The 23,670-nt window shown below is 39.5% G+C and overlaps 1 protein-coding gene across 1 annotated transcript in view; it reads right to left on the bottom strand.

Moving 5' to 3' along the window:
- dnajc16l (DnaJ (Hsp40) homolog, subfamily C, member 16 like) overlaps window positions 1-23,464 on the bottom strand; it is a 30,963-nt gene extending 7,499 nt beyond the window's left edge. The window contains exons 1-14 of the mRNA XM_079843736.1: window positions 23,342-23,464; window positions 22,132-22,330; window positions 21,841-21,907; window positions 16,144-16,465; window positions 13,132-13,316; window positions 12,277-12,381; window positions 12,033-12,191; window positions 8,305-8,435; window positions 8,036-8,213; window positions 7,771-7,953; window positions 7,558-7,634; window positions 6,078-6,158; window positions 5,909-5,998; window positions 5,607-5,777 (exon numbers count right to left, since the gene is read on the bottom strand). Of these exons, the coding sequence (XP_079699862.1) occupies window positions 5,607-5,777; window positions 5,909-5,998; window positions 6,078-6,158; window positions 7,558-7,634; window positions 7,771-7,953; window positions 8,036-8,213; window positions 8,305-8,435; window positions 12,033-12,191; window positions 12,277-12,381; window positions 13,132-13,316; window positions 16,144-16,465; window positions 21,841-21,907; window positions 22,132-22,319 (1,937 nt within the window). The 5' untranslated portion in view covers window positions 22,320-22,330; window positions 23,342-23,464. The remainder of the gene's footprint in view (window positions 1-5,606; window positions 5,778-5,908; window positions 5,999-6,077; window positions 6,159-7,557; window positions 7,635-7,770; window positions 7,954-8,035; window positions 8,214-8,304; window positions 8,436-12,032; window positions 12,192-12,276; window positions 12,382-13,131; window positions 13,317-16,143; window positions 16,466-21,840; window positions 21,908-22,131; window positions 22,331-23,341) is intronic.
- Between the last annotated feature and the right edge of the window lie 206 nt (window positions 23,465-23,670).

The following is a 23,670-nucleotide window of genomic DNA, read 5'->3' as shown; positions in this document are numbered from 1 at the left end:
AAAGCCACGTTTCTAGCATCTGTAAAACTGCTTTCTACCATCTTAAAAATATATCTAAATTACGGCACATGCTCTCAATGCAAAATGCTGAACTGTTAGTTCATGCGTTCATGACCTCAAGGCTAGATTATTGTAATGCTCTACTGGGTGGTTGCCCTGCTCGCATAATAAATAAACTCCAGCTGGTCCAAAACGCAGCAGCTCGAGTTCTTACTAGAACCAGGAAGTATGACCATATTAGCCCAGTTCTGTCAACACTGCACTGGCTGCCTATTAAACATCGCATACATTTTAAAATCTTACTTATTACTTACAAAGCACTAAATGGTTTAGCTCCCCAATACTTGAGCGAGCTCTTAACATATTATACTCCATCACGTCTACTGCGGTCTCAAAATTCTGGCCAGTTGATCATACCGAGAATATCCAAATCAACTGCAGGCGGTCGATCGTTTTCCTATTTAGCACCTAAACTCTGGAACAGTCTTCCTAACATTGCTCGGGAAGCAGACACACTCTGTCAGTTTAAATCTAGACTAAAAACACATCTCTTTACTGGCATACACATAAAACACTTTTTCAATGAAATGATTGTTAGGCTGCATTAACTAGGTCAGCCGGAACCGGGAACACTTCCCATAACACCTGATGTACTCGTTACATCATCAGAAGAATGGCATCTACGCTAATGATAGTCTCTCTGTTTTATCCCGAGGTTTACTGCAGTCAGCCGGATCCGGGCCATATCCAGTTCAGATGGTGGACCTGCGCCCAGAGAAGACCAACACAGGACCCCGAAGTGTCTGCAGAGACCGTGATTAGACTCCCCCTGCAACTGCCTCATCGACACGGCATCTCAATAAACCCGTCTCCGGCGTGCTGACTCAGATTGTTCGAATATTACAATTAAATAATACTTAAATCGATATGTCATCCTCAATAAACCCGTCTCCAGCGCGTTGCCTCCGATCATTCGAATATTGCACTTTAATAATTATTTAATCAACATCATCCTCAATAAACCCGTCTCCAGCATGTTGCCCCCGGTCCCTCGAATATTCTGATCTATTATGACCTCCGAGCTGTAAAACTGCCAGAATAATAATAATAATAATACTACGCTGTTTGTTAATTGGCCAGAGGAGAACTGGCACCCCGACTGAGCCTGGTTTCTCCCAAGGTTTATTTTTCTCCATTAGGTCACCTAATGGGGTTTTGGTTTCCTTGCCACTGTTGCCTCTGGCTTGGCGTGCTCAGTTGGGACACTAAATTTTTCAACTAAGCATCGAAATAAATCTAAATAATAAACTAAATTAACCATTTAAACTAAATTACTGATCGAATTATTGATCTAAAGCCCACACTGTCACTGTATGATAATTGAAATTAACTGATGACATCAGCGTTTTTTCCAGAATGGCTATACAGCTGAATAAAATTGTGCTGCATTATTTTCCTGTTTAACACTGTAAAGCTGCTTTGAAACAATCTACATTGTTAAAAGCGCTATATAAATAAAGTTGACCTGACCTGACCTGTATTTCCTAACAGCATCACCAGCCTAAGTAGATTGAAACCATTGGCACCAATGTTCTCTAAGATCTACCAAGGCTTGCAATGCTTTTGGAAAAAACAGCCCTAGCTATTTCCACACCTTCAGCTCAGCTGTCTATAGCTCGAAAGAAGATGATGAATGCTAGAATTTCGTTTTGCAGATGTGCCATGCATCAAGTTGGGAAGCTACCCTTTTTTTACACTGCACGCATCTGCGGCGTGTTACGGCTGCGGCGAGGTTTTGTTCCTTCTCCTACGTGGTGCCAACTCACAGAGAGAGCATTTCAGGAGCGAGGCGACAGGATTCGCAAGACCACGTTATTGCACAGTCCTACGTTGTTTTTTCTCTCTATTTTTTTGTCTTCTAACATTGTGTTTGTTTTGTCCAGTTTAATTCTGTGTATTGTTGTTTTTCGTTGTACCAGATAAAAAATATACTACAATATTTGCTGTGTTAAACTAGTAAATTCTAGTATACTGTATAGGCATGTGCCGGTATCAAATTTTCATGTTGCGGTTAATTGCTGAAGCTTTTATCACGGTATACGGTATTATCACAATATTGAAATAAGTTGCAAAAAAAGTGTTGTCAAACTATAACAGGTTTAATAACTTTCTTATAACAAAAAGAACTGAACATTTAAATATAATAAAGCAATACACAAAAATGTATAAAGTAAACAAATATTTAAAACGGATTAAATTGCAAAAGAATTATAAAGAACAATAGGTAACACTTTACAATATCTCACTAGTTAATGCATTAACATTACCAAAGAGCAAATAGCTAGTTATTCTACTTTGATAACATAAAAAAGCAACTGTTAGTTAGTGTTAACTCAGGTCCATAAAAAAATACAGGTTACAACTTTTGATTTTAATAATGTGTTATTAAATGCTGAAATTTACATTTAACTAAGATTAATACATGCTTTAGAAGTATTTTTCATTGTCAGTTTGTTAATGAATGAACTAATGTTAAATAATAGAGCCTTATTGTAAAGTGTGTGACTGAACAACAATCAGAACATATTCAAACAATATCTAGGGCATGTAATTTAGTCCAGATTAAAATATAAAAATGTTATGTATGAAAATGAATAGCCTTAATAAATGAATAGTCTTTTAAGTATTAGGTTATGTGATGAGCACTGTAGCGAATACAGAAATCTGAATGGCTGTGGCTGCGTCCCAATTCGCCTACTTATACTACATCCTAAAAGTATGTACTCTTTTTGTGAAGAAAAAGTACATACTTTTGAGTGTGTAGCAGAAGAGTATGCAAGCTTTGGGACATACTACTTCATCATCTTTAACGGACTCTGTTACGTGCGTCCCGTCACCGTTTAAACTGTCAATCATCGTCACAGTTAAAATCCCCCACTTTAAATTTAATTTCCTACCGTATCGGAGAGAAATGTAGTCGCTCGTTGATCTGCCTTGCGTGGGTCTTTAGACTCCTCTCATGTGTTTGCAAAGTTAATGGCCAAACGTATCATTACAAAAGTTCTCAATGCTGCTGAAGGAGAAATATAATGTGGATAATATTGAATAAATATCTTTTCGTCCGGTTAAATACTGATAATTGCTCACTCAAACCACTTTATCTAATCCTCTCCATTTAACCGTCAGACTCGCGTAACCGTCATGTTTGTAGTTTTTTAAACACTTTTTATCCGCGTTTGTAGTTCTAATTGAATCCTCGTCCATCTCGCAATGGGTTGTGGGCAATATCAGCCGTTAGAGTGCGCATCGATCTGCACTTCGGATTCTGACCGGAAATAGTAAACCATCCGGGAATCTTTGGAATACTTTTTTCAACATACTACGATTTGGGACATACTAATTCTTTTTTCGAATACTATTTAGTACGGATAGTATGCGAATTGGGACGCAGCATGTGTGTTTAGTAGGCAAGTCTGTTTTGTTTACAAGGGTTACCGGGGAAACGGCTGCATTTCTGCTGTTCCATCAGCGCCCTCTGCTGTCAGAGAGTGTGAATGTGCATCTCCTGCACTCGTTCCACCATGAGCTGCTCATGCACCTTGGGTCTGTTTACATCAGTGCACGTTCCTCTTTGATGTGTTGTTCATTTTAAACGGTTGATGGGTAAAGCATTCTTAAAATGCATTCTAAAAATCAGAATAATTCGTAATAAATAATTATTCACTGTATTTTGAAGTGCCCATGATGACAATATTGTGCATGTTCATTATTGTGATATATCGTATTACCGTATACCAGCACAAGTTTAATACTGTATAGATTATGGTTAATGAATGCTAAAGTATTAATTACAGTGAACTGATAAACTGTAATAAATACTGTAGCAAGGATAGTTATGTGAAATACAGAGTCTGCACAGGGTGTTTATTATGAAATTGACAGGATTTCTTAAGTGCCTATCTTTAGCGAAGAGGCGCTACGAGGCACTTCTGAAACGCGGCACAACGCAGCTGGTGTAAACACAAGCATTGACTAGAGTGGGCGCGATCAGCTCCGGTAGCAGACGCGTGCAGTGTAAACAAGGCTTTAGGGTGCTTTCACACCTGCCTCATTTAGTTGGGTTGAATAGTACTAGAGTTCGTTTTCCCGTTTGGTGCGGTTCGTTTGGTCAGGTATGAAAGCAGCAATCGCACCTGAGTGCGCACCAAAAGCGGACCAAACAAGCGAGATCTCCTTGAAGAGGTGGTCTCGGTACGCTTTCAAACAAACTCTGGAGTGGTTTGTTTGTGGTGAGATCGTGATCCGACCTCAAACAGACCCAACTGCAAAAAGTACTGATTAATTTTGGACTAAACCAGCTGCCGTAGTCAGCTGTGCTGTGCATTATGTGATGAGGAAGTGTTTGTTGACAGTTTGCACTTTAGCACGGCAGCTCGCGGACAAAGTTGGAGAAGTGAGGAGGTGCGGAGCCTCATAGAAATTTGGTCTGATGACCATAGGTCCCAACTTTCGAAAACTCACAAGAACAGCGCAATCTTTGCTTGAAGTGACGATATTGTTTGCATATTGTGGTGTATACAAACAATGTAATAGATTATGGCCAGGGACAAAACCAGCCCGCGCAGGAAATACGCCATGGCCAATGAGTGATGTGGATGTTGTCATGTGACTGCATTTTGGTTCGTTTCAACTGGTTCGGACCAAAGTCAAGTCAAGTCAACCTTATTTATATAGCGCTTTTAACAATGCAGATTGTTTCAAAGCAGCTTTACAGTGTTAAACAGGAAAATAATGCAACAATTTTATTCAGCCGTATAGCCATTCTGGAGAAAACTGTTATGTCATCAGTTCATTTCAATTATCATTCAGTGACAGTCTGGGCTTTAGATCAGTAATTTAGTTTATATGGTTAATTTAGTTTAATAATTAGATTTATTTGGATATTTAGTTGAAAAATGTAGTGTCCCCAACTGATCAGGCCAAGCCAGAGGCAACAGTGGCAAGGAAACCAAAACCCCATCAGGTGACCTAATGAAGAAAAATAAACCTTGGGAGAAACCAGGCTCAGTCGGGGTGCCAGTTCTACTCTGGCCAATTGACAAGCAGTGTATGATTATTATTCTGGCAACTTCACAGGTCAGAGATCATAATAGATCTGAATATTCAAAGGATCTGAGGCAACACGCCGGAGACGGGTTTATTGAGGATGACATATCGATTTAAGAATTATTAAATTGTAATATTCAAACAACCAGAGTCATCACGCCGGAGACGGGTTTATTGAGGATGACATATCGATTTAAGAATTATTAAATTGTAATATTCGAACGACCAGAGTCATCACGCCGGAGACGGGTTTATTGAGGATGCCGTGTCGACGATGCAATTTCAGGCGGATCAGTGTGGTGTGAAAAGGAACCAAAAAAGCGGAAAAATGCTACAATGTATAATTGTTTGCCCTTGGTTTGGACCAAATGAACCGAACTAGAGATGTGAAAGCACCCAAAGTGTTGAATGGACCACAACCTAAACTCTGCAAGAAGGTTGATCTCCAGAAACAGGTTTTAGCATTCTCTCAAACACACACACACACACACAGGCCTCACCCTGAGAATGAATATACTTCTTTGGCAAACTTCCTGAGCAGCACTTGCTTAGAAGCATCAGTGAGGATCAGCACTACGTTGATGTGACCAGGCTTTAACCTGACTAGGTTACTCATGTAGGTGATGTCTGTCAGCTCCGTCACCTCCACAAAATTCTTCTTAGGGGGGCGACTGTAACAGGAAAACCAACTTTTAGCGATTTGTCTAATGAACGGCTAAACACATCTGTGATCTCAAAATCTATATTTAACATGCTGTTATGTCATGTCACAGTGCAAATTTGCCATTAAGCAGTGTTTCACCTTGAAGTGCTCTCAGGTCCTGGAGAGCTCTCCGCTGTCTTCGGTGAATCAGTGGCCTTTTGTTTGGCTGGTTTTTCTTCCCCAGAGTCACTGTTCATCAAAAAAAGGAAGTAAATATAATATACAACTCTCCATAGAAAGGCACCGAGATATAACTAACCAGTCCTACCTGAAAGCCTGAATGATTACAGTTCCAAACAGGATGAAAAGTGCGGAGAAGATCAGAGACAGTACGGGCATCATCTCACGCCTGGTGGAAGCAGAAGAAGATGTAAGCTAAGCTTAAAAAAAAATCAGGGCTGCAACAACAAATAAATTAATTAAATGAAAAAAAACCTATTGACAATAGTAGTGCTGCCCCCTAATAGTTGACCAAATGTTAGTCGATGAGAAGAGGCTTGGTCAACCAAATATCAATTGGTCAATTGGTTGCAGAAGAAAAACTGGGTGAAGCATGGCGGTCAGATCGTTAACACGGCTGGTCCATGTGATAATTATGTCGGACAGGAAATCCAAAGTGTGGGATCGTTCCGAGAGGGTAAATGAGGACACCAAAAAGGTGATATACAAACTCTGCACGCAAATGTTTGACTCTTAATCAACACTCTCAAACATGACTTATCATTTGAAACATGTATGTAGTAGTCTAACTTTAGCCACTTTACATGAGCTTCAACAAGAACCAATGAGGTTCATTCTTGTGTTACGCAGCTCGTTTGAGCTTCAGCGAGAACCAATGAGGTTCATTCTCGTTTTACGCAGCGCGTTTGAGCTTCAGCAAGAACCAATGAGGTTCATTCTTGTGTTACGCAGCACGTTTGAGCTTCAACAAAAACCAATGAGGTTCATTCTCGTGTTACACAGCACGTTTGAGCTTCAGCGAGAACCAATGAGGTTCATTCTCGTGTTACGCAGCACGTTTGAGCTTCAACAAAAACCAATGAGGTTCATTCTCGTGTTACCCAGCACGTTTGAGCTTCAACAAAAACCAATGAGGTTCATTCTCGTGTTACACAGCACGTTTGAGCTTCAGCGAGAACCAATGAGGTTCATTCTCGTGTTACGCAGCACGTTTGAGCTTCAGCGAGAACCAATGAGATTCATTCTCGTGTTACGCAGCACGTTTCAGCTTTGAGCTTGTTTTTTTTAGACCAGTTATAGTCAGGTAAACAACAAGGGCCAGATTTACTAAACAGGGCAAATTAGAGTGAGAGTGCAATTCCAATAAAGCATCGATGGGAGTGGAAAGTTCTGTTTGGGATCTACTGACAGACACAGCCAGATCATTTCCATAATGACCAACGCAATCTACCAAGATATGCTTTTCTGGGGAGGTAAATAATGCCGCAAATACCAGTAAATTGACTAGTGCAAACCTTAGTAAATCACCTTGCATGATTAATTTAAATACTCTCCTACCATAAATTTTTCAACTGAAAGGGAAAATCCTACAAATGCATATGCAATAAAAATGTCAGCTGCAAAAATAACCCGGTCCATGCCTTTTCAGCGCTAATTTATCACTGTGTGTCTTTTCACTCCAAGTCTGAGGAAATACATGGCAGGTTCAAGACTAGGCTTAAGTTTGCCTGGAAAAGAGGTAAGAAACGGCATTTAAAAAGAACCATGAATTAATTGTTTGTGCTCACCAGTTAGAGTAGAGTAGATCAAAGTAAAATTGAGCGAGGTAATCATATGCAGTGTTTATCCACTGAATCAGAAACATCTGGAATAAAAAAAAGAAAAACACATTTGATTGCATTGATTATTTCTCTCATTATCATTTCTAGTGATTAGATCTTGAGGTTCAACAATAGTGTCACAAAGACAATCTTATCTCCTCATTACTCTATATGACTTACAGATGCAAACTCATTGTTTAGTTCAGGCAGCATGGCATCGTTGGTAAGGTAGGAGGGGTCTCTTTGCAGGAGCTCGAGCAGCTCATGGAGGCGGTGCTTATCATCATCACTCCCATTCCATCCACCCGTCACGGTCCGATACAACACCCTTCCAGTAGTGCTGCGTCTCTCCAGGAGAATCACCTGAAGTCATACGCCCAAAAGGTCGAAATTCATATGGCATCAAACAAGGTGACTAAACGGCCTACTATGTGTGTATAAGCACCTGTGGAGGGGTTGTGTCGTCCTTTTTGAGCAGGGTGTCACAGAGAGGTTGCTGTTTTCTCTGATAAACATAAGCAAACCTGAGGACTTCTTTAGTGTTGGAGGAAGCAAAGTCAAAGAATGCCTCATTCACTGACACAAACTGCTCTCCTTCACCAGTAACGAGAAGAACACAGTACCTGTCAACCAGAAAGACAGGGAGATTTTCTCAGAGACATTTCTCAGAGACATAAGACCACCAACACTACATTTAAAGGTCAGGTTTCATACTTCCTGCGACGGTGGAACTGTTTAACTGGACACAGCTCATCAAAGAGTTTCTGATTCACCAGGCGCGGCACCAGCAGAAAACGATTATTGGACACAAATTCGTCAATTATCTGCTTTTTCATCCCCCTTGCCTAGGCAGAAAAACAGAAAATGACTTGTCTGGCAAAAACTGGTATACAGTCTGTGAGAAAACAATTGGCTGTTAACGAATGGGGATCAGTGCCCGGTTGCATAAAGCACCTTAAGTGTAATTTTCCCTTAAGTTCGCCCTTATGTTTCCCTTAAACCTAAGGGTGTTGCAGAAAAAAACCCTTAAGTGTTACTTAAGGGTTTCTTTAAGTGAAACGCCATAAACACTTAAATTCCCCTAAATGCTGGTTTTTTACTTAAGTAATCCCTTAAAAAGCATTAAGTGTTGCATAAAAGCCCTTAACGGTCATTTCCCTAAGTATAACTTAAGGTTTGGAAATCGTAACCTTAAGAGTAACGCGGACAAAACAAGACGACATGGCTGAATTTATGGAACCAGCTGAAGATCATTATGTGCCAAGAAGAATTTTTAGGGATAGGAAGAACATTTTGGACCATCTTAGCAATGAAAAATTGTTGCAAGAATACCGATTTGACCATCACACATCGCAACCACTGTGACACTGAACACTTGCAGTCATACGTACATTTCTGAATGAGATGAAGAAAAACTCACATAATTAAAGAAGTCGTTTGACGTTATAACAAGTCATTAATGTCTTTTAACTAGGGATGCACCGAATCCAGATTTTTGGGGTTCGGCCGAATACCGAATACACTGGTTAAGATTCAAATCCGAAACCGAATACCGAATCCTACTCCCATCCGCAGTCCATTATCACAGTAAACACATTAATGAAGTAAACAACGTCCACAGCAGTGTAGGGATGCTATTGACCATTTAACTGTTAACCGAAAGTAAGACCTTCGACCAATTAATACTACCAGTTCAACAGTTTAAATGTTTTTAACGCTTTTTTGTTTGTTTGTTTTTTGGTGCATGGTTAAGAAAAATATGCTGTATAGCTTTATTTGTTCACTCAAGGAGCGCGTCGACATGTGCAACCACAAACAAGATATATCGTTATATCGCAAAATGAAGCAATGGAAAAGCTTAATGTGTGGGACCATTTCGACAGAAAAATACAGCAGTAGTACAAGCTCCTGACTGGTGGAAAGCAAATGAACAGCGCTTCCCGAGGCTGGCCACTCTAGCGAGGCGTTATCTCTGTAGCCTATTCCCGGGACATCAGTGCCATCTGAAGCCTTGTTTAAGGCTTTTAATAGTGTGGTTTTGGTCAAGTTTACTAAAGTGTTCTTCTTGCCGCTATTTCATGATGGTTTATTGAAAAATTACCCCTAGTCGTCCTCTGTCGTTTCAAAGAACAACCCAACGGAGAGCGCAGGAGGCGCGCGCTAGGGTTTTGCCGACATCGTGATGGCTGACCGACATCAAGATGGAGCGCCACCATCGTGATGCCATGCCCCCGTTGCGAGTCTGTTGTGTGCGACACACACTAATCCTCTTCTATAGTATTAGTTAAACTAAAAACTTAGCAGGGATTGCTCTGTAAATTGAATTGAGAATGTAACTAATGCATATATGCTATTTTAAATACTGTAGTCTATGCCAGATATATAGCCTACATTTTGAAATAATTTGAGGCTGAAACATCCATAAGCATGCGTGTTTATTTTAGCACTTCCGTCAGTGAAACAACACAGCCTATAAAACAAAAACGATTTTCAGTAAATAATGGTAACCTCAAGAATATATGAAAATTAAATATTAGTTAGAAAAATATTTGATTCATACTATTTCCCTGCAAAGATGCGTCATATACCGCTCTGCGCTTTGAGAGGAATGGCACACTGAATAGACACCTTCTTGAATATCTTCGTCTTCATATGTTCTACTGATGTTGCAAAACAACACTTGTTGTAAAAGGTCTGAAGAGCGGATTTTATTTTCCACAGGGTCAAGACATTTAAGCAATGTTTGATTATTCACTGCCAGAGAAAACGAAACTAAAATCACCGGCGTGTGTGAAATGCGCTATTCAAATAAACCAAACTTGACGCGCCTTACCAAGTTTAATAACAAGAACAAACTGTGTTAAATAAAATTTGAAGTAAAAAGGTATTCGTCTTACAGTGTTTTTTATACTTTCCCACAGTAAAGGATGTGAATAGTTATAATAGACTTAATTATAAGCAAACGAAAGGAAGAAAAGTTTATAATCCCCTGCGAACATGGGTGCGACGTGAGTGAAGATTTGGGAAAAGAAACGAGATGTCCATGTCCATTGGGATAAAATGGACTACTAGGCCTATTGTTCAAATTCACGGAAAATCGAGTGACCATATCCAGATCGCAAAACAGAATGGAAAAGTGCTATCTGACCATTATTTCCTTTCTAGGCTAAACAAAGCTTTGTGCTTCACTCCTGTGGTAATATTCACATGAAACAGCATTCACATACAAAACACTGGGTTAGTAAAATAACAAAGTTATTTTTTTTAAGTAGAAAATAGTATTTATGTAAAGAGATTTAGTGTAGGCCTATATATTTTATTCATTTTATTTATATTTTATCTGATCTATATGCGGCTGTTTGCACGGTAAAATAAAATACATTTTGGCTGCTGTCTGTAGATTCCTTCATGCACAACTCGTATTCTCTCGGATGTTTCATATGCAAATGTTTTAACAGCGGCTGTTGTTTAGGGTCCTTGTCATCACGAGACAAATCGGCATTGCAAATTGAACACGTAGCTCAACTTGAATGGCCTTCTTTTGACTTAAAGTAGCTACTGCCACGTTTTCTGTACATGAGTTCCATTTTCACCTTCAACAGCGGCGTCATTACGTTCGACCACGGAGCGTGCATAGTGCAAGCCTAGGGTTCGGTGGAAATCAATTCTGAGGTTCGGCAGAAACCGAACCCAGTCAAAAAGCCCAATATTCGGCCGAATCCGAACCCGAACCCTGGATTCGGTGCATCCCTACTTTTAACATATATGATTCATATAATAGAACGAAGCTTTGTGAATTGTGATTGTGAATTTAAACATTTCTCGTTTACCAGCGGGAAAAGTCAGGAGGACTAGCCGAGGTAAGGCTGTTCCAGGCGGGTTTCATGAGCGTGAGGCGATCGCCGGGATCTCACAACATTTTTAAATAGGCTCTATCTTTACAAATAAACCACAGATTTGAGCTTTAAACAACTACATTCTCGACTGAACAACTCTTAAAACTACACTTCGTGACACAATAACAGTAGTATTTTTCGATTTCGCGGCCGCACACAGCCACTATGAAAAGTGCAAAAGGACGCGCGTCAATTTCGCTTCGAAAACGCTTGCTTTTTACACGTGTCCATCTCAGTTTGGACGCGCGAATGCATTCAAAGTTCAAGCGTCAAACTAGACACAAATTTGATGCTCTATTCACGTTTGGTGTGAAGGCAGCATTAGTGTTAGTGTTTTGCGTATCTATGGCAACAAAACTTTTATAACGTGAATCCAGGATCGCTGCCGTGAAACACTTAAATGTTTCCCTTACCTAAGAGAACCGTTTAAGAGATTATATGCAACACCCTTAAGTTATTCTCTTAGGTAAGGGGAAATCGCCCCTTAAGTCTCATACTTGAGGGAAAAAATTAAGGTGCTTTATGCAACCGGGCATAGGGCTTCACCTGTATAACATCAGCCGGTTTCTCTGTGTTCTCTTTGAACAGGAGCATGGTGGGAGCGTATGTGTTGATGTTGAAACTCTGCACAACTTGGGACGTCTCGGTCAGGCCCATATCCACATAGCCAAACCTCACGTAGTCTTTATAGGCAAACGCGGTGAGCTAGGAAAGAGAGAATATAACAACTCGTGTCAAGAAAATAGATAGAAGACAGACTATTTAAACAATTGATATAATAAACACTCACCTTATACAAAAGAGGGATATTAGATGCTACATCAAACATTATCACCCTTGGTTTATTCTCCTCATGCCAACTGTTTAAAAACTCAAGGTAGCTGTTATCAGTCACCTAAAACAAAATGATAGAAAAAGAAATAAGATGAATATATAGAGGGTAAAGAGAAGAAATAAAAACAGGAAAGCACGGAAAAGAAAGGGAGGAAAAGGAACAGGAAGTGAAAAGGAAAGGAAAAGAGAAAAGTAGATAGATAAAAGGAAGGGGAAAGGAACATTGAAAAGCAGCGGAAAGGGATAAGGAGAAGAAAAGGGACAAAGGGAAAAAGAAAGGGAAAGCAAAAGTGAATTTGGAAAATTTGGAAAGGGAATGGAAAAGGAACATGAAAAGAAGGAAAATGGGAAAGGGAGAGGAAAAGGAAATGGGAAATTAAGGGAAAAATAAAGGAAAATGAGAAGGAAGGAAAGGGGGAAAGGCAAACGAAATAGAAAGGAAACAAAAGGGATAAAAGGAATGAGACAGAAAAAGAACAGAAAGGGAACAGGCAAAATAAAGGAAATGGAAAATGAACAGAGAGGGATAAAGAAAAAGGAAAAGAGAAGAAAGGTGGGTGAAAGAAAGAAAAGGTCCAAAGGGAAAGAGAAGAAAAGGAACATGAATAGAATAAAAAAGACAAGACAAGATAGAAAGGAAAAGGAGAGAAAAAGGAGATAAAGGGGAAAGGAAGTAAACATTTATTAAAACTAGTTGTATTCATATGAATGTATATATTTACAGTCCATATTTGTAGCAACAAGAGCCAATGCTTGTATTAAACAGTTGAAACGGACAACCTGAATAATTCAATATATAGATCAGTCCTACCTTCTCCACCAGCTTCTGGGGCAGAAGGCTTTCCACAAACTGTCTCAAGTGTTCCCTGACCACAGAGTAGTGGAAGAAAGTGATTTTGCCATTGATTAAACCAAGTATGGAAGGCGTGCGGTGGGCACCCAGATGGTTAGCAAGCTGCCTCTCATATCCAATGTCCACCACACCGATACCAACCCCTTCAAATCAAAACAAGAGGTTATATTCTGAGCATATGTGGTGTTGTTTCATTGAAAAAATTACCATATACAATGGACTATTGGACCACTCTACCATTATACGTGTGATATGCATCCTTAAAGGGATAGTTCACCGAAAAAATGAAAATTCCATCATCATTTACTCACACCGAAGTTGTTCCAAACCTGTATGAGTTTCTTGTGTTGTACACAAAAGAAAAATGCTGGTAACCAGACAGTTGATGGTAGCCACAGTAGGAAAAAAATACAATGGAAGTCAATGGCTACCAGCAACTGTTTCATTACCAACATTCTTTAACCCTCTGGTGCTCTTCGTTTAGGGGTTGCATTGGTTGTCTTCCCGGTCATAAGTGACCGGACACCTAAAAATTTAACTTCCTCCACCCCAGTAAAACCAATGCAATTTATTTTTCTTCAATAATATTTTTAATTTTGAGATGATTTGATGGTATTTTTTTAATATTTATGCAATAATTATGGTCTATTTTTGCCATTGAAAATTATAAAAAAAATTGTGTAATTATTGCAGTATTTCAGGTTAAAATAGAGACTAGGCCCTCAAAATATTTTTTTTTGAAGGCAGATTAGCGCCCTCTTTTGGAATTATTTAAGAAATCATGCAACCCTGGGTGTAATCTCTAGAGGTCTCTATGGAGAGGCTTGAGAATTCCCTAGTTCTGTTTTAAACACATTTAATGATTTTTTTGTTGTTGATGGATTTGAATATATATTTAAAAAATCTCAAAGACTATTTATTATAAAGTTTTAGATTTTTCTTTTTTTGTTAGAAATATAGATTTTTTCTGTGAATTTGTGTTTTTGCAGATTTCCCATTCATTACCTATGGTGTCATTTTTGACCAAAGAGCAAAAGTGGAAGTATTTTTTTTACGACCACTTAGAATGCTCGAATCATGCCCTACATTTTGTTGTGTGTTTACACACCTAATGCTAGAAAAATCACCAAGTTTCATATCATTCTTATGAAGCTGTGATTTTTTAAAATTCCAAATGTGGTTCATAGGTTCAGTTTTTCATAGGTGTGTGTGTGTGTGTGTGTGTGGATGTGTCAATATCACATTCTTGATGTTTTAGAGTGTCACCCCTTTACTACTGTGTACTTTTTTCAGCATAGTGGCCGATTTGTAGATTGTACACAAATATTCCGTGAATTTTTGTGTTTTTGCCGATTTCCCATTCATTTCCTATGGTCGGCCATTTATGACTGAAGACAATGAACGCTACTTTTTTTTTTACGACCAATTAGCATGCTCGAATCATGACCCCAATTTTTGTGTGTGTTTACATACCTAATGCAAGAAAAGTCACCAAGTTTCATATCATTCCGATGAAGCAGTGATTTTTAACATTTCAAAACAGAAAATTTTCCAGTCAGAAATGACAGAAGAGCACCAGAGGGTTAAAAAGTCCCATGTTGTGGATTTTTTTAATTATTTTTATATTTTCTGAGTTTAACTTATATTGTTATTATGATTTTTACATCATAAAATGTCATAATATAGAAATAAAAGGCATTTTTCTATCCTGATTTTAGCCCTCTGGCTTGAAAGCTCTGTTTGAAGGGGTGTGTCTGCTGTGAGACTTCAGTGTAAACGCCCACTGCTGGGATTAGCTGACATCTTTGCATTCTAAATACGTATTACATGTGGAACCCCTCTCGAATAATTTTACAGCTGTTGAGATTAGCGAATCGTGAAAGTGTTGATTATAGAATTATTTTTAGATCTTTTCCCATCACATGAAAGGCTGCAGTGACGAGCATAGATCGACGGTCTGTTGATCGCGTGAATGCAGTGATCTCTTCATTGCAACGCTATTTCTCCCACAAAATGCTTTCACCAAAACTAACAGCAAACACGACATCGATATGAATACAGTAAGAGCTTCGTTGTGCAGCATAACAGCGTCATTAATTATAGCGGCAGTTTGGGCAAGTGTGAAGATATACAGCTCTGAACATTATAAAGAGAGTGTTCTTTGATCGCTCTCTGTAGTTTAATCACAATTTAAATAACAGATTTGTTTCATGCTACTAAGAGAAACAATGTGAAGTTGATGGTTTAATCACTGGCTTGATTCACTGATGCATAAACAGTATTACATGATTTAGAGAGAAAGTCTGTGTGAACTTGAATAATTAGCTACACATCAGAAATCACTGATCACAGATCAGGCATTAATGAACATTGATACTCACTGTTTGTGGCGGTGCAGTCGAATCCATATCGTAAAAGTCTGTTTGTAAAGCCTGTGCTGACATTGCGATAAACTGATAAACTGAATCCATTTTCTCCAAATTCTCTGGGCGGGCAAAGCAGAGAAAGGGGAGGAAACCTTTCCCCGTATGACTACATATAGGGAAGCTTTCATTTTCTCAAAGGCAGAGCAGGAGACCCAGGGCTTGGTTTACACCGGTCTCCATTTCTAGCCACTGGGGGATCATAGACAGCCTAGGGGAACTCATATTAATGTTAAAAAAAACTCATAAAGTGAAATTATGTCATGGGATCTTTAAAATATCTTATTTTGTGTTCAACAGAAGAAAGAAACCCATACAGGTTTGGAACAACTTGAGGGTGAGCAGCAGTTATCCCTGCTGTCCCTTGTTTTCACAGACTGAACATGTTCAATCGGTGTTTGTTGGCTTGTGGAATGTACTGTAATCTGGTGACTGTGGCTGTTGGTTGGCGTCCGTCAGTACAGTGTGAATTGGCCTTCATGTGTATTAGAATATCACTCAACTCTACTGGAATCAACTGTGAGGGTGATGCTCCTGAAGAACCTACCTAATGGCTCCAGCTCCAGCACCGTGTCCTTCCATACGGGCTCAATGTGAATGCAGGTGAAGCACCACTCTGACGTGATCTTGATCAGGTAGGGCCTCTTGAAACTATCCGGCAGCACCTCATTCATGTATTGGTTGTAGTGAAGGAGATGCTTGCTCTCTGTGAAATCTCGACTCGTCCGAGGAAAGTGAAAGAAAGATTCATCGAAGTAGAAACTGTCATGAAAGTGTTTGAAGCCCTGCGGCGCTCGTGCAAAGTTTTGATTCTCGTCCATTTGGCCAAAACGGTCATAGTTTGCCCTTCGCTCCTCATTGGACAGAATCTAAGTAAAGTAAATAAAATCCAATTCAATATGCATGATTTTTACTGAATGTTTACATGAATCTTACACCAGTTGTTTAACCTGAAAATATTTGTATATTGTATAAATCTCCTGCTTATTTTATGTGTACATGTTGGACAAAAAAAAGAAGAAACCGCTTAAGAACTACTTTCGGTTGTGTTGTTAGTGGACAAGTCTTTTGTAATATACATAAAACAAGTCTTTATAATGAGCAGATTTTCTGTGGGTGTACGTGGAAACACGATTTACAGAAAACACCACTGATTTGCCAAATTTATGAAATAGAAACATTTCAGATTTAAACAACTGGTATAATGCAATTGCAATATAATTACTTGCTATGTAAAAATGTATGCATAAATAAATGTTTTGAATTTATTTGAAAGAAATTAATACTTTTACTCAGCAAGTGCTTAGATGCATTAAATTGGTCAAAAAAGTAAAGACGTTTATAATGTTACAAAAAAGTTATATTTCAAATAAATGCGTTTCTTTTCAACTTTTGTTCACCAAGGAATCCTGAAAAACCATGTCACTGTTCCACAAACTGTATCCACAAAAATATTAAGCAGCACAACTGTTTTCAGTATTGATGGTTAAAAAACGAAAAGCAACCAATCAGCATATTAGAATGAATTCTGAAGGATCATGTGACATTGAAAGCTGAAATAATGATGTCAAAAATTCAGGTTTGATCTCAGAAATAAATGGATTTGAAAATATATTCAAAAAGAAAACAGTTATTTAAAATTGTAATAATATTTCACACCGTTTTTATTTGTGGTTTTAATACAACCCCAAATCAGAAAAAGTTGGGACAGTATGGAAAACACACACACAAAAAAAGAAGAAGTGATTTCTAAATTTACTCCAACTTGTATTTCATTGCAGACAATATGAACAAAATATTTCATGTTTTGTCTGGTCAACTTCATGTCATTTGTAAATATGCATCCTTTCCTGTCATTCAGACCTGCAACACATTTAAAAAAAAGTTGGGACAGGAGCAATTTAGGGCTAGTAATGAGGTAAAATGGTTAAATAATGATGTGATTTGAAACAGGTGATTGTAATTATGATTTGGTACAAAAGCAGCATTCAAGAAAGGTCTAATCCTTTAGGAGCAAAGATGGGCCGAGGATCGCCAGTTTTCCAACAATTACGTGAGAAAATTATTGAAATGTTTAAAAACAATGTTCCTCAAAGAAAGATAGGAAGAGATTTGGATATTTCACATTCAACAGTGCATAACATAATTAAAAGATTAAAGGAATCTGGAGGAATTTCAGTGCGTAAAGGACAAGGGCGCAAGCCTAAGCTGAACAACCGTGATCTCCGATCCCTCAGGCGGCACTGCATCAAGAATCGTCATTCATCTATAAGCGATATCACCACATGGGCTCAGGACTACTTTGGCAAACCTTTGTCAAGTACCACAATACGTAGTTACATCTACAAATGCCAGTTAAAACTGTACTGTGCCAAAAGGAAGCCCTATGTTAACAGTGTCCAGAAGCGCCGTCGACTTCTCTGGGCTCGGAGGCATCTGGGATGGACCATCACACAGTGGAAACGTGTACTGTGGTCAGATGAATCAGTATTTCAGGTATTTTTTGGGAGGAATGGACGCCGTGTGCTCCGGACTAAAGAAGAAAAGGATCATCCAGACTGTTACCAGCAACAAGTTCAAAAGCCAGGGTCTGTCATGGTATGGGGTTGTGTCCCTTGGCAAAGGTAACTTGCACTTCTGTGAAGGCACCATTAATGCTGAAAAGTACATAGAGATTTTGGAGCATAATATGCTGCCTTCAAGAAGACATCTTTTCCAGGGACGTCCATGCATATTTCAACAAGACAATGCAAAACCACATTCTGCACACATTACAAAGTCCTGGCTGCGGAGGAAGAGGGTACGGGTACTTGACTGGCCTGCCTGCAGTCCCGACCTGTCTCCAACAGAGAATGTGTGGTGCATTTTGAAGCGCAAAATGCGACAACGAACACCCCGTACTGTTGCCCACCTAAAGACTTGTTTGCAGGAAGAATGGGACAAAATTACACCTGAAACACTTCATCACTTGGTGTCTTCAGTCCCAAAACGTCTTTTAAGTGTTGTGAAAAGGAATGGCAACATTACAAAGTGGTAAATGCTTTACTGTCCCAACTTTTTTTGAAATGTGTTGCAGGTCTGAATGACAGGAAAGGATGCATATTTACAAATGACATGAAGTTGACCAGACAAAACATGAAATATTTTGTGTTCATATTGTCTGCAATGAAATACAAGTCAAAGTAAATTTAGAAATCACTTCTCTTTTTTTTTGCGTTTTCCATACTGTCCCAACTTTTTCTGATATGGGGTTGTAAAATAAATGAAGCTTTGGTGAGCATAAGATACTTCTTTTAGGAATATTACAATTTCTTATGACCACCCAAACTTTTAAACGCATATATACAATATATTGCCAAAAGTTTTGGGACGCCTGCCTTTACATGCACATGAACTTTAATAACACCCCATTCTTAATCTGTAAGGTTTAATAAGAAGATGGCCCACCCTTTGCAGCTATAACAGCTTCAACTCTTCCAGGAAGGCTTTCCACAAGGTTTAGGAGTGTGTTTATGGGAATTTCTGACCATTTAGAAGCGCATTTGTGAGGTCAGGCACTGATGTTGGACGAGAAGGCCTGGCTCTCTCAGTCTCCGCTCTAATTCATCCCAAAGGTGTTCTATCGGGTTGAGGTCAGGACTCCTGTGCAGGCCAGTCAAGTTCCTCCACACCAAACTCACTCACCCATGTCTTTATGGACCGACGCTTTGTGCACTGGTGTGCAGTCATGTTGGAACAAGAAGGGGCCATCCCCAAACTGTTCCCTCAAAGTAGGGAGCATGAAATTGTCCAAAATGTCTTGGTATGCTGGAGCATTAAAGGTCCCATGGCATGAAATTTTCATTTTATGAGGTATTTCAACATTAATATGAGTTCCCCTAGCCTGAATATTGTCCCCAAGTGGATAGAAATGTTTATCGGTGTAAAACCGAGTTCTGGCTGTCTTTCTCTGCCTTTGAGAAAATGACAGGCCAGACTAGCCAATCCTGAAGTCTCCTGTTATGACGTCCACACAGGAACGGTTACCTCCCTTTCCTCCGCCCAGAGAATCTGGCACGCCCATGCAAGCGATCGAGAGATCATGGCTTGTGAACGAGTGAATGCTGGCAGTTTCTCAGTGTTTGGATGTACAAATGAAAACAGAAGTCTTTTTTCAGTTCCTTCTGATCTGTGATCAGTGATTTCTTATGTGTAGCTAATTATTTATTATTCGTGCACACACTGCGGCTTCTCTCTCTCCCGACAGAACGGTGTTTTCGTGTTTTCTATCTTGTGAGTCAGTGTTTTTGTACGTCCTCGTCGCGTCTATCTGTTCTACAATGTGCATACAGTCATGAGTTTCTGCTCAACATCAGCAGACTCACATCTCTTTAGAGATAAACCTCACACACGCCGAAGCTCGGGCTGCACTGACCGGTCGGGCCTTCAACATCCCCGACCCCCAGTACTGCATCTGGCCCACAGCGGAGGCACCAAACGCGGCGCGAGATTAAGCAGAAGGGGGGTAAGCGTGAGGGTATCCGGCTAGGCTAGCCAGCTATTCCCACAATAAACTGGATTACATTCGATTACTGCTGTTGTGTCTTTGTTTGCGCTGCACTCAATGCGCGTCACTGACGCTTTTCATATGATTGGAACATATCTAAAAATAATGCTATAATCAACACTTACTAACTCGTTCATCTCGCTGTAATGGTACATTGCATGTCTTACAAAGTTGGTAGAATAATGATGAAGACGGGCTCGGTGTGACTGGGACTCGTGTTTATTCAGAACTCTCAGATACAAACACAAACTCGCGCTGACAGACAGCGCTCTCACAACTCAGAAGTTACTATAAATAACTTTGTTAGCTATCGTTCCGTCTCCGTAATGTCCGGTTCGCGAACTAATCATTCTTTTGAATCGGTTCTTTTTAGTGAACCGAACCAGTTCACCAAATCGGACTGAATCGTTCTAAACGGTTCGCGTCTCGAGTCAGCACTGATCCATAATTTACTAAAGTTACTAACTTTCTGACATGAGTGACAGCCCCTCCGACTAGAAATAAACTAATAACCTGAAGTATATTCTAGTAACAACAGTTCACTGAACTGAGACGTACTGACAGAACTGATGAGAAGTGAACTCAGGTCCATCCGTCTCTCTGGCAGCAGCTCGTGCGTCGTAGACCTCGTTAAACCACGCCCCCTCCGCTCATTTCAAATGCAAAGATGTCAGCCAATCACAACAGTGGCCGTTTTTACTGAAGTCTCACAGCAGACACGCCTCTTGAAACAGGGCAATCAGCCACAGGGCAAACAGCAGTATAGAAAAAATGCCTTTTATCTCTAAATTATGACATTTTATGATGTAAAAATCATACTAACAATATAAGTACACCTCAGGAAACATTATAAAATAATAGAAAAATGCCATGCCATGGGACCTTTAAGAGTTCTTTCACTGGAACTAAGATGCCAAGCCCAACCCCTGAAAAACAACCTCACACCATAATCCCCCCTCCATCAAACTTTACACTTGGCACAATGCAGTCAGGCAAGTAATGTTCTCCTGCCAGCCGGCAAACCGAGACTCGTCCATCAGATTGCCAGTCAGAGAAGCGTGATTGGTCACTCCAGAGAACACGTCTCCACTGCTCTAGAGTCCAGTGGCGGTGTGCTTTACCCCACTGCATCCCACACTTTGCATTGCACTTGGTGATGTAAGGCTTGGATGAGCTGCTCGGCCATGGAAACCCATTCCATGAAGCTCTCTACGCACTGTTCTTGAGCTAATCTGAAGGCCACACGAAGTTTGGAGGTCTGTAGCTATCGACTCTGCAAAAAGTTGGCGACTTCTGCATTCTGTGTGCCTCAGCATGCGCTGACCCCGCTGTGATTTTACGTGGCCTACCACTTTGTGGCTATTGTCCCCAATTGCTTCCACTGTTATAATACCACTAACAGTTGAGCGTGGACAAATGGACTTATTGCACAGGTGGCAACCTATCACTGTACCACGCTTGAGTTCACTGAGCTCCTGAGAGCGACCCATTCTCACAAATGTTTGTAGAAGCGTCTGAATGCCTAGTGCTTGATTTTATACACCTGTGGCCATGGACATGATTGGAACACCTGAATGGAGGAGTGTCCCAATACTTTTGGCAATATAGTATATATATATATTAGGTAAAATGCCCAAAATAATAAAAACCTGAGTGTTTTTGTTCTTACTTTATAATATACATATGCAACCATCGTACCTCGTAAGATTTAGTGATCTTGATAAACATGTCCTCTGCCCCTGGACTTTTGTTCTTGTCAGGATGCCTATAGACAAAGAAATGTGAACAAAAGAAATGAAACAAATGTGGCTGTTTTCATTCAGACATCATCATGAGAGCTACATAATTATTACACAATGTGTCTTTACAGCAGCACACTATATGAGTCAAAGAGAAGGACGCTAATCATGGCGAATTAAACACATTCATTCACACATTCTTATTTAACATGTCTGTGTCTCCACAATGATCTCGGCACTGAATACTCACCATTCCCTTGCGAGTCTCTTGTACACTTTCTTGATTTCGGCCTGGCTGGCGTGTCTAGACACTCCAAGAACTTGGTACGGATCAAACTCGGGTGCAGATGCTAGTGAATCTCCAAAAAGAGCCAGGAGAAGAATCGCCCAAACGCAGCCGGTCACAAACACACTCCAGCCTCCCATCTTCTGCTTCATCAACTGACAGGCTAAACAAATAGAGGAGACTGGGACTAGTCACACATTATACACCAGGAAACATTCCTCAGGAAAATAAGTCTATTCTTTATTGACACAAATCTTAAAACCTAGGCTACCGATAAAAGCTACTGAACATTTCAAGTTATTGCCCAGGAAAAAAATACACACTTCACTGAATCCAATAGCAGTGTGTGGATCCACAACAGAACCTGTTATTAAAGGAATAGTTCACCCTAAAATGAAATTTCTGTCAGAGGGCTGAACACAAAAGAAGATTTGAAAGATTGTCGGTATCAAACAGTTGATGGTCCCCATTAACTTCCATAGTATTTTTTCCTACTAGCCAATGGAAAAATCAACTGTTTGGTTACGGACATTCTTGAAAATATCTTCTTTTATGTTTAACAGAAGAAAGATACAGGTTTGGAACAACTTGAGAGTGAGTAAATGATGACAGAATTTTCAGTTTAGGGTGAACTATTCCTTTAAATAGCCTATACTGTCTTTTTAGACTAAATTTAAACAGTTAAACAATTATGAAACATAAAACAAGTCATGATAGTGCCAAAATTGTAAACGGTAAAAAAATATCAAACCATTGTTTTGGCCAACACAATATATTTTTCATCATGATTCGTATGTCACAACCTATACAATAGATTGTCTAATACACAGTCTATCAATATACAGTATACGCATATCGCTAATCATTTCAATGCTATTATTACAATAGATTTAATTGTTTCTATGGGAACCAGCACACTAAAACGATCACTGCGAATCAGATGAGCTGCGCGGTGTGATCATATGATCAGTGCAATTCAAATGCATAAGACAGTGACTATTTACAGCAGACACACACACACACTGTCAGCGTCTGATAAGGGGAAAAATAATTTCCGCTTTTAATGTAATCAGTGAACAGAAGCGCGAGCTGCACGCCCTACAGAGGAATGACGCTATCCCGTCAGTAATGCAAATACTTCATTAAACACACGAATCCAGAATAATGGTAATACCGAGGTCCGACTCTTGCTCTAATCGTATTTATCCACAATTTAGCAGCAATCCATATTCTCCTGATGGTAATGGGTGGATCGTTTCCAAAGCCTTCACCTGCACGGTACTTCCGGTAGTGAAGTATTCTGGGTAAACACTTTCTATGATAAAAGTCCAATAAAAGTCTTTTTTTTGCATTCTAACCATTCTAACAGTACACATCTCATTACTGACATTAATGGCCAATATAAAGCAAATAAAGCTTCAAAAAATGTGTTTTTAACTGATGTAATTCATATTTATGAGTCATGAACAAAAAAAGTTTCAGTTGTTAAATAATATTTCAAAG

The sequence above is a fragment of the Gobio gobio genome, assembly GCF_949357685.1.
Source record: "Gobio gobio genome assembly, chromosome: 19".
Taxonomy (NCBI): domain Eukaryota; kingdom Metazoa; phylum Chordata; class Actinopteri; order Cypriniformes; family Gobionidae; genus Gobio; species Gobio gobio.
The sequence above is the reverse complement of the archived record's forward strand: the minus strand, read 5'-3'. Positions and strand labels throughout refer to the sequence as shown.